The sequence below is a fragment of the Colobus angolensis genome, unplaced genomic scaffold, assembly GCF_000951035.1.
Source record: "Colobus angolensis palliatus isolate OR3802 unplaced genomic scaffold, Cang.pa_1.0 Scaffold107, whole genome shotgun sequence".
NCBI classification, from domain to species: Eukaryota; Metazoa; Chordata; class Mammalia; order Primates; family Cercopithecidae; genus Colobus; species Colobus angolensis.
Genome location: NW_012111697.1, coordinates 3,189,858 through 3,200,500, shown reverse-complemented (window position 1 = coordinate 3,200,500; position 10,643 = coordinate 3,189,858). Strand labels below are relative to the sequence as shown.

The 10,643-nt window shown below is 54.6% G+C and overlaps 1 protein-coding gene across 3 annotated transcripts in view; it reads right to left on the bottom strand.

Moving 5' to 3' along the window:
• MAG (myelin associated glycoprotein) overlaps window positions 1–6,924 on the bottom strand; it is a 21,178-nt gene extending 14,254 nt beyond the window's left edge. For 2 of the 3 annotated variants that reach the window (XM_011947903.1, XM_011947891.1), the window contains exons 1-5: window positions 6,766–6,924; window positions 4,661–4,716; window positions 3,507–3,575; window positions 2,982–3,350; window positions 30–326 (exon numbers count right to left, since the gene is read on the bottom strand). In XM_011947903.1, coding sequence (XP_011803293.1) covers window positions 30–326; window positions 2,982–3,350; window positions 3,507–3,552 — 712 coding nt within the window. In that variant the 5' untranslated portion in view covers window positions 3,553–3,575; window positions 4,661–4,716; window positions 6,766–6,924. Of the gene's footprint in view, window positions 1–29; window positions 327–2,981; window positions 3,351–3,450; window positions 3,576–4,660; window positions 4,717–6,765 lie in introns of all 3 variants that reach the window. The other variant, XM_011947899.1, reaches the window with a different exon arrangement.
• Between the last annotated feature and the right edge of the window lie 3,719 nt (window positions 6,925–10,643).

Genomic DNA, 10,643 nt, shown 5'->3' with positions numbered 1-10,643 from the left:
CACCCCGCCCTGCCCGCACCCAGGCTCACACTTGACGTCCAGGCTGGCGTAGCCTTCGAACTGCAGGGTGGTGTTGGGGAAGGAGGCCTGGCAGCCCAGCCGGTGGCCGTTGGCCTCCCTCGTGGGCACGAAGTGCAGCAGCGACACCTGCACCCAGGTGCCCTCGTCCTCTCGCAGCCGGCCCAGCACAGCGGGCTCCCCCAGTCCCTCGTGGCCCAGCCAGCTCAGCTCAGGGCGCAGCTCTGGGCAGTTGTCCGGCACCATGCAGCTGACCTCCACTTCCGTGCCTGCCACCACCTCTGGGGGCACCACGATGTTGGGGGTGTCTATACGAGGCGGGGAAAGGGAGGGCTGAGGAAGCAGCACCGGGCTACGGTCCCAGTCCCACCCCACCCACCCTCCTCCTCGTCCGCCTCCATTGCTGGTAATGGTAGGCCTCAGCGGTACCGCCTCCGCTCCCTGCCTCCGGATTCAGAGTTCCCTTCACCCTTCCTCTTCTTGGTCACCCCGGAGCCCTCCACGGAGCCACCAGAGCGCCATCGTAATGAAAATCACAGTGTCGTGGCCAGAGCACTTGACAGCGTTTAACTTGCCAGTCCCTCCCACGAAGCGAGAGGGCGAGTACTGTAATTTTGCTCATTTTGCAGATGGAGAAACTGAGGCTGCAGCTGCACCCAGGTAACACTGGTTACAAACCCCGTAGCTCTGGCGTCAGTGTGGGCTCCCCACACCTCATCACTTCCCAAGCGGCTCTCCTCTCCCATGCCTGCTTGGTTTACCCTCTGCCTGGCACGTGAGTGTGTGTGTGCAGGGGTGTGTGTGTGTGTGTGTGTGTGGTGTGGGTGTGTGGTGCATGTGTGTAGTGTGATGTGTGTGGTTTGTGTAGTGTGTGGTGTGTTTGTGATGCATGTGTGTAGTGTGTGGTGTGTGGGTAGCCTGTGCAGTGTGTGATTTGTGTGTATGGTATGTGTGCAGTGTGTGCTGTGTGTGTGATGTGTGGTTTGTGTGGTGTGAGTTTAGTGCGTGGTGTATGTGGTGTGTGGTCTGTGTCATGTGTGGTGTGTGTGTGGTGTGGGGGTAGTACATGTATGTGTGCAGTGTGTGGGGCTGTTGTGCAATTTGGGTCGTGTGTGGTATGTGGTTTGTGTAGTACGTGGTGTGTGTGTGGTGTGTGTGGTGTGAGTGTAGTATGTGGTGTGTATGTGGTGTGTGGTTTGTATCATGTGTGGTGTGTGTGGTGTGTGGGTAGTGCATGTATGTGTGCAGGGTGTGTAGGGTGTAGTGTGTGTGGTTTGTGTAGCATGTGATTTGTGTGTAGTGTGTGTTTGGTGTAGGGGTAGTGTCTGCAGTGTGTGTTGTGGTTTGCATAGTGCATGGTGTGTGTGTGCAGTGTGTGGTGGGTATAGTGTGTGGTTTGTGTGTGTGGTGTGTACGTGGTGTCTGGTTTGTGTTTGGTGTGTGGTGTGTATTTGGTGTGTGGGTAGTGTGTAGGTAGAGTGTGCGGGGTGTGGTGTGTGGTTTGGGTAGTGTGTGGTGTGTGTGCAGTGTATGGTTTGTGTAGTGCGTGTTGTGCATGTTTGTTGTGTATGGAGTGTGTGGTTTGTGTTGTGATGTGTGGGTAGTGCATATATATTTGTACAGTGTGTATAGGGTGTAGTGTGTGCATGGTTTGTGTGGTGTGTAGTGTGTGGTATGTGGGTAGCATGTTCAGTGTGTGGTGTATGTATGTGGTATGTGTAGTGTGTGTGGCGTGTGGGCAGTGTGTGCGGTGTGTGGTGTGTAGTTTATGCGGTGTGTGGTGTGTGTGTGGTGCGTGGTTAGTATGTGCAGTGTGTGGTGTGTGGTTTGTGTAGTGTGTGGTGTATGTGGTGTGTGTTTGGTGTGGTGTGTGTGAGTAGAGTGTGTGTAGCATGTGCAGTGTGTGGTGTGTGGTTTTTGTAGTGTGGTGTGTGTGTTGTGTGTGGTGTGTGTTTGGGGTGGTGTATGTGTGGTGTGTGGGTAGAGTGTGTGTAGTATATGCAGTGTGTGGTGTGTGGTTTGTGTAGTGTGGTGTGTGTGTGTTGTGCGTGGGCAGTGTGTGGGCAGTGTGTAGGGAGCATGAGCAGTGTGTGGTGTGTGGTTTTTGTAGTGTGTGATGTATGTATAGTGTGTGGTGTGTGTGTGGCGCGTGGGTAGTGTGTAGGTAGTGTGCAGTGTGTAGTGTGTGATTTCTGTAGAGTGGTGTATGTGTGTGTACTGCACCTCCACAGTCTCTTTCTGCACCAGGGTGAACCCGGCTCTCTCACAGGGACTCGGCACTGAGGGCTCCAAGCAGCAGCGCCGCTCAGAAATGAGGCAAGGGGATCCCCTGAAATCTGATTGCCGTGTCCTGCCATAGCTGTATTCTATTTGGCTTAACAGATTAAAAAAAAAAAATCTGAATCAGCAGCCAAAATTCAAGAATTTGGAGATTACACCAAAGAATCCGAAATTCTGGTTTATCTTGAAAACTCAGAACGCCTGACAGCCATGGCCCTGCTTTCTGTTGGCCAGAGCTGGAGGCCATGTGCCAGATGCTGCTCTGGGCACCTGACGGCATTTCACTCATTGCCTTAAGTGCTATTCTTATCCCCATTTTACAGAAGAGAAAACCAAGGCCCAAGGAAGTTAAGTCACTTACCCAAGGTCACCACGCGGAAGTGGGGACCCAGCAGCCTTGCCCCTACCCACTGGCCCCACTGTCTTTCTCCAGGTGTTTCCAAAAGAGTAGGAACACCTGTTTCCCTCTGAGGGCAGCAAGACTATTCTGGGGCCCTGCTTTGTTCATGTCTGTCACCTGCATGGTCTGCGTGGGCCTTGAGGTTTGCACCCCCAGCCAAATCAGCACCTCCCAGATCTGCCATCCAGGCCTGCTGGGGAAGGTGTGGGGAGGCCTTCCGGCCACACTCCTTCCTGCCCCGCTGCCGCAACCCCCGGTGGCTGCACAACCGCTGGGGACTCACTGATGATGTCCAGGACGCTGTGCTCTGAGAAGGTGTACTGGTTGTAGCCGCCCAGGTCCCCACGGAAATAGTACTTCCCGCCCAGCTCAGGGCTGACGTTGCTGAGCAGAAGGGTGCAGTTGCGCAGGCCCAGGTCCCCCAGGAGGCGGCTGCGGCCCTGGAAGCTCTCGTGGACGACTTGGGTGCGCGACTTGAAGACCACCGGAGGGTAGTTCTTGGGGTAGGGGCTATTGAAGTACCAGACACCATGCACCACGGCGGGCCGCAGCTCATCCGGGAAGTCAAAGCGGCAGGGGATGGAGACGCAGGTGCCTTCGAAGGCCGAGATGGACGAGGGCATCCAGGCACCCCAGTGACCCCCTCGGGAGGCTGCGGGCAAGCAGGGAGCTGAAGTTCAGGGACACATCCTACCTGATCACCCCCTCCAGCTCCCATCCCCGACCACATGCCAGGGGGTGCAGGGACACACCTCCAACCTGCTCAGGGGCCAAGGCCCTTGGGTCCCCAGCACCTGTCGGCCATTACCTGAAATCATAATCCAGAACAGAGGCAGTGCCGTGAGGAATATCATTCTGTACAGCAAGTAAGTGATCGCTGGAAATGGAGAGGAGAGGGTTAAAGGCTGGGGGAAGTGAAAGGGGGTGTTCCATGTGGGCTTCAGGAAGGGGCTCATTCACATGTTAGCTGCTGCTGCTATTGTTATTTATTTATGCATTTATTTACTTGTTTTTCTGAGACAGGGTCTTGTTGCCCAGGCTGGGATGCAGTGGCACAATCACAGCTCGCTATAGCCTCGAAATCCTGAGCTCGTGTCATCCTCCTCTCTCAGCTTCTGGTATGCTCCACCACACCCAGTTAATTTTTCTTCTTTTTTGTGGAAATGGGGCGGGAGGGATCTCACTATGTTGCCCAGCTGGTCTTGAACTCCTGGCCTCCAGCAATATTCCTGCCTTGGCTTCCCAAAGGATTACTGGTGCAAATCACCATGTCTAGTCTGCTGATATTTTTTAACTTTTTACTTTTTGAGATGGGGTCTCAGCTCTGTTGCCCAGGCTGAAATACAATGGTGCTATCATGGCTCACTCCCTGCAGCTTCAATCTCCCAGGCTTAAGCAATCCTCCAGAGTAGCTGGGTCCTCAGTGCACACCACCGTGCCTGGATAATTTTCTTGTAGTTTATTTATTTTGTTATTTATTTATTTATTTATTTTTGGAGATGGGTGTCTTGCCATATTCCACGTTGCTCAGACTGGCCTCGAACTCCTTGGCTCAAGCGATTCTCCTGCCTCAGCCTCCCAAAGTGTAGGGATTACAGGCGTGAGCCACCTCACTCGACCTGCTGCTATTACTTATAATTACAAACCCTTCGATGGCATTGCCATGCGCCAGCCCTCATTGCTTATTCTGCTGTCTTAACTCATTTGATCTCTTTGAGGAAGATGCATTATCCTCATTTTATAGCTGAGGTCCAGAGAGGTTAAGCGACTCGCCCAAGACCACACAGTCGGTCTGCAGTCTTAGCCGCATGTCCTGTCTCTGTGCAGTGATGATGTGCTGATCATTATCTTTGTCATCATGATGGCCCTGGAGAGCTCCAGAAAGTAAGAACCAGAGAGCCAAGGCAGGGCCAGCATTGCAAAGCTCAAGCAAGGAAAGAGAATTGGTACCCTGCCCCTCACCTGAGTCTCCCTGAGTTGGGAACGTCTTCTGGGTCCACCTGAAGCTGCCAGACAACCTGCAACAAGAGTCACTCAGGTGCAAGGGGGCAGGATCAGGGCTCCCAACCCGCCCCCGCTTCAGTATCTCCTGCATGGGTTGTGACGTGTTGTCAGGCTGCCCATGTGGGCTCCCATCATGCCCGGGACCCTCCCACACAGCCTCGAAGCCACTCTCTGGCAACAACTCCCCACAAGCTGGGGTGTGGGAGAACTGTGGGGAGGGAAGGGGGAACGACCACATCGGGGTACGGGGCTGAGGCAGAGGGGTGTGGCGAGTGGAGTGAGGGAGCAGATGTCCCACGGCCGGGGCCTGGGGGTGGCGGGCAGGGACCCAGCGCCATCAATGACTGGGTTTCACAACATCAGCATTCCCGACATGCCACGTGAATTCCTGCCGCCCTCTCCCACCCCACAGACGGCCCCTGGTGTCTGCACCCTCACCAGAAGCTGGTCCCCGGTACAAAAGAGTCCTGTTCCCTCGGGGAGAGGATGCTTTAGCCTGCGGGGGGCTTTCAGGGTGGGTGGGGAGTGAGAAAGGGGTCAGGCACTCCTGACTGGGCTTTGCACGGGGCCAGGAAGGCCCAGGGTGGGGGCTAGCGAGCCCCTGGCACCCTGCTGCTCTGTGGGTTGCCTTGGGGTTGGAGCCAGGGTTTCCAAGTGATTGCTTTTCCCAGCCTTCACCACCCTCTTCCCACGGACGGAGACGCATGCACACACATATCCAGTTGCTGGGATGAAATGTGACAGATGTAGCCCCAGTCAGAAGGGGCAGGCACACACAGCAGAGACTCATGCGGACACCCAGACAGGACCCTGAACACGCAGACAGGCACGGGGACTCCTGTGCCCACAGAGATGGGCTGGCACTCACACAGTTCCCGAGGCATGCATGCAATGCCCCTGCTGCTGTCCACACACACCTGGACAGACATAGACCTGGCATTCGGTGCACACACACACACACACACACACACACACACACACACACACAGCCCTGCGTGCATGGCAGGCTGACAAAGATGCAAGGAACTGCACACACACACTGAGGATGGCTATACACGGGTCCAGCCAGACATGCGCCAGTGGACACCTGGCCGACGCTGCCCTTGCACCTGTGACAGGAAGGTACAGGTGAGAGACGCAGATGAGGATGAGCACGTGCCCGGGCAGACATGAAACCATCAGGTAAATCATGTACTCTTAACAGTGGGGGAAAGCCAGTTCTCGGGATGGGGGCCAAATCAACCTCAGTTATTACAATGTGTGTGGTCACAGTCCATAAACATATGTACAGCAGATCTGTTGGGTTAAAATGTCAAGGGAAGGATGGGATGAGGACAAATGCATCTAGAAACTTTCCTTAGTTGGGGCCGGGCGCAGTGGCTCACGCCTGTAATCCCAGCACTTTGGAAGGCCAAGTTGGGAGAATCTCTTGTGCCCAGAAGTTTAAAACCAGCCTGGGCAATATAGTGAGAGTACCATCTCTTAAAAACATAGTAATAAAAAATAAAAAGTTTCCTTAGTGGGGATTAATGAATCAAAGTTGACTGAGGCTCACAGAGGAAGGTGCATGGGCAGCCGTGTGTGTGTGTGTGCGCGTGTGCGCACACACACACGCACACACACACCTGTTGGGTGCCCAGGTGCTAGCATGCGGTCACTCACAGCCCACTGCCCCATCCACCTCCCAGATTGCAGACTGCAGGTGTCTGATCACCTGGACATCCTTCCATTCTTCAGCCAGACACAGACCTCCTCCACCCCATCTGCCCCGCACTCGGGAACCCCAAGGAAACCTCTCTTGCAAAACCTTCACCCACAAGGGGTGCTGAGGGGGGCCCTTTGTTTTTTCTCTCTGCGGTTTCTTCCCAGAGCCCCATCGCTGCCCCAGTGATGGTCCCAGCCCATCCCCAGAGCAGCTCCAAGCCACACCCTCCTGCATCCTAAATCAGTGGTGGTGCACAGCGACGCTTCCTCACCCAGAGCACCTGACTCTGCTCACGTCTGGGTGCCACTGCCCCGGCGCCCTGCTCCCCATGCCCTGGCCTCCCTGCCATCGTACTCACTTGGACGCAGTTGCTTCTGCACCTCTGCTCAGCTGGCCCAGCTCACAGTCCCCTGCCTCCCAGGGTCTAGGCCCCCTACTTGCCAGCCCCTCCCCTCCCCCTGGGTGCCAGGGGCCGCCTGCCTCCAGGGCCCAGCTCCTCCCTACCCCCGGGGGAGGGGGGCACAAAAGGGCCCTTGTCACCACGGGGCTCGGACTGGGCAGCCTGACGCCTGGGTTCTCCTAGCTCCTTCCTGGAGGGGTTGGGGGTGGCTGCCTTGCTCTCTCCCCATCCTCCATCCCTAAACACCCTGATTCTGGGTCCTGGGGAGGGGGGGCAGTCTAATCTCTTTGGAATTCCCAGGCTGAGGGACAGAGGCATTGTCCTCAGGGAATCTCAGTGGCAACATTAGGTGGGCAGCAGAAGGAGACAGGTCCTTTCCACCCTCAATGTCAATGTCACCTCCTCTTGCCATCTGAAATGACCTTCTGTGTTCACCAACTCCTTTCATGAGAACATGACCCTCCACCAGGCCAGAAGCTTTGTCTTGGATATTCTCAATCCATCCGCGCTCATAGACAAGTTCCTGGCAGGCAGTTGAGCTTAATAAACAGCATGGGTGGTTGAATGTGTTCCCCAGAGCCCCGGGGTGTCTTCAGACTCAGGGCCTGGGCACCTGCTGCTCATTCTTCCTGGAAAGCAGTCCCCACTCCATAGCACTCCCCGCTCTGGCACTGGCTGCCGTACACCCGTCCTGTAGGCTCAGCAGCCTGGCTGCCGCTTCCCCCGGAAGCTTTCCCATCTTCCCCCATTAGCCAGGCCCCTCCATTGCAGTGCTGTCCTTTCCTTCTGTAGCCCTGGCAGGCTGGCCCGTGTGCACCCTAGGTCTGCCCGTCTCTGCCTCCCACTAACCCAGGAGCTCTCAGAGGCAGGGGCTCACCAGAAACCTATCTGCCACTCTATCATGTGCACTCTTCTGTCCCCTGGAGCAGTGTGCTTGGTGCACAGAGGGCTGTGCTGACCGAGTTGGGCGAGGACCTTCTGAGTGCAGATTCCACCCCTTGGTCACGACTTTGCAAGGTGGGTGGGGGCTTGGGACAGCTGGAGGTGGCGTGACAAAGTGCAGCAGTGATTTCACCATGAGCTGTTCAGCCGCACTGGGACATCTCTCCTCCTTCAGGCCAGAGCAGTGGGGAGGGGGTGTCCTCGCTCTCAAGGGAGAACCCAGGGGATGAGGGGCGGGGAAATCCCTCAGACCAGGGAGAGAAGTGTTGTGGGGATGTGGGGGAGTTGGAGGGGGAGGGGGAGTCCCACCCCCACCCCAGGCTTCATGATGTCAGACTCTGCCCGTGCCTTTCCCAGTCCGGGACAAAGGCCCATTGAGAGTCGGGTGGGGCTTGAACGCCTGGGTCCTGGAGAAGAGAGGGGCCTGGTGCCTGGGCTTTGGTGGTGGTGGTCGGGGTGACAAGGAGATCCTGGAGGTATTTGCATGTCCCAGCCTTCAGCATCAACACCCACCTCGTTGGAGCTGGAGTTGTGTGCGGGTGCAGTGTGGGGCTCCATCTCCTCCCTGGGTGTGAACTGAAGGCTGTTGCTGGGGAGAGGACAGTGTCCCACAGGAGCACTCGCAATAGTCGCTGACATCTGCAACTCGGGTCTCCAGGAGCCCAGTGGGAGCGAGGCGGCTGGAGCCCGTGAGAGGAAGAGGCTGGGTGAGAGGACCTGTGACTGGCGGGCAGGTACACTGTCTAAGGGGACAACCGACCTGCAGATCCAGTGGCCGGTGCTGCTGCATCAGCTAATCTCGTACGAGAAAGCAGGTGTATCAGTTTTCTAGGACTGTTACAACAAAGTTTCACAAACTGGGTGGCTTATAAACCAGACTTGAGGCCAGGCACGGTGGCTCACACCTGTCATCTCAATGCTTTGGGAGGCCGAGGTGGGTGGATCACGAGGTCAGGAGATCGAGACCATCTTGGCTAACACGGTGAAATCCTGTCTACTGAAAATACAAAAAAATTAGCTGGGCGTGGTGGCGGGCTCCTGTAGTCCCAGCTACTCAGGAGGCTGAGGCAGGAGAATGGCGTGAACCCAGGAGGCGGAGCTTGCAGTGAGCGGAGACTCCTCCACTGTACTCCAGGCTGGGCAACAGAGCAAGACTCCAACTCAATAAATAAATAAATAAATAAAATTTTTAAAAAAAACACCAGAATTGAGCTTGAATTCCAAGATCAACAAGATCAAGGTGCTGGCAGCATTGATTCCTTCTGAGAGTTGTGAGGATCTGTTCTGGGCCTCTCTCTGTATGGCATCTTCATCTTCACATGCTCTTCCCCCTGTATTCACCCCTGCCCAGATTTGCCATTTATTTATTTATTTATTTTTGAGACATAGTCTTGCTTTGTCATTGAGGCTGGAGTGCAGTGGTGCAATCATAGTTCACTGCCACCTCGACCCTCCAGATTCAAGCGATTCTCCTGCTTCAGCCTCTCAACAGTAACTGGGACTACTGGCTTTTTTTTTTTTTTTTTTGGTAGAGACATGGTTTCCACCTGCCTTGGCCTCCCAAAGTGCTGGGATTACAGGCGTGAGCCCCTGCACCCTGTCAGATTTCCCATTTTTATAAGGAAACCAGTTCTATTGGATCAGGATTCGCCCATCTCTTTTTAACTTGATTACCTCTGTGAAGACCCTGCCTCCAACTAAGCTCACATTCTGAGCTACTAGGGGTTAGGACCTCAATGTGACTTTGGAATTCCTAGCAACAGGAATTCAGAAGGAAGCTCTCGGCCGTGGGGAGCTCTCACTTAAAACTTAAAGCTCTCATAGACGGGCGCTGAGGCTTGATCCATCCAAGGGTCCTTGCTGTCCTCAGACAATGCTGGCAGCTTCACAACCAGCCCTCCCTCCGCAGGACTGCGGCTTGCTCAAAATGCAAGTTCAAGGGCCCCACCTTGCACCTGTGGAATCAGAAATTCTGGAGGCCCAGTTATCTGCATTTTGTTTGTTTATTTGCTTTACAGACAGAGTGTCACTGTGTCACCCAGGCTGGACTGCAGTGGTGCCATCATAGGTCACTGCAGCCTTGAATTCCTGGCCTCAAGTAATCCTCCCGTCTCAACCTCGTAAACTACTGGGATTATAGGTGTGTTCCACCACACCCGGCCTCATCTGCATTTTATTTTTTTTTATTTATTTATTTGATTTTTTTTGAGACAGAGTCTCATTCTGTCACACAAGCTAGAGTGCAGTGGCAAGGTCTTGGCTCACTACAGCCTCTGCCTCCCAGGTTCAAGCAATTCTCATGCCTCAGTCTCCCGAGTAGCTGGGACTACACGTGTATACCACCACCACCACATCCAGCTGATTTTTGTATTTTTAGTAGAGACGGGCTTTCGCCGTGTTGGCCAGGCTGATCTCGAACTCCTGGCCTCAAGTGATCCTCCAGCCTCAGCTTCCCAAAGTGCTGGGATTACAGGCTTGAGCCACTGCACTCGGCCCCATCTGCATTTTTACAGGCCCTCCAAGAGATTTTGAGCATGCTGAAGTTTGAGTATCTCTGCTTTATATGTTCTCCCGTCTCTCTAGGACCACCCCAGAGAACTGCTTGCTCAGGAGAGAAGAGCACCCCGTGTCATTAGGTGTAATTCCTGATTTCAGGTTTCCCACCTACCAGGAGGGAGACCTCCACCATCCCCTGTCAATATGAATCCTTTACATTGAGGAAGGATTGGACAGTTTCCAAAGCGATTTCACACTCATCCCCTTTGTTGAGCAACTCTAGAGCCAGATAAGCTAAGTCCTGTACAGACGCTTCTGTTTTTTTTTTTGTTTTTTGTTTTTTGTTTTGAGATGGAGTCTCGTTCTGTCACCCAGGCTGGAGTGCAGTGGCGTGATCT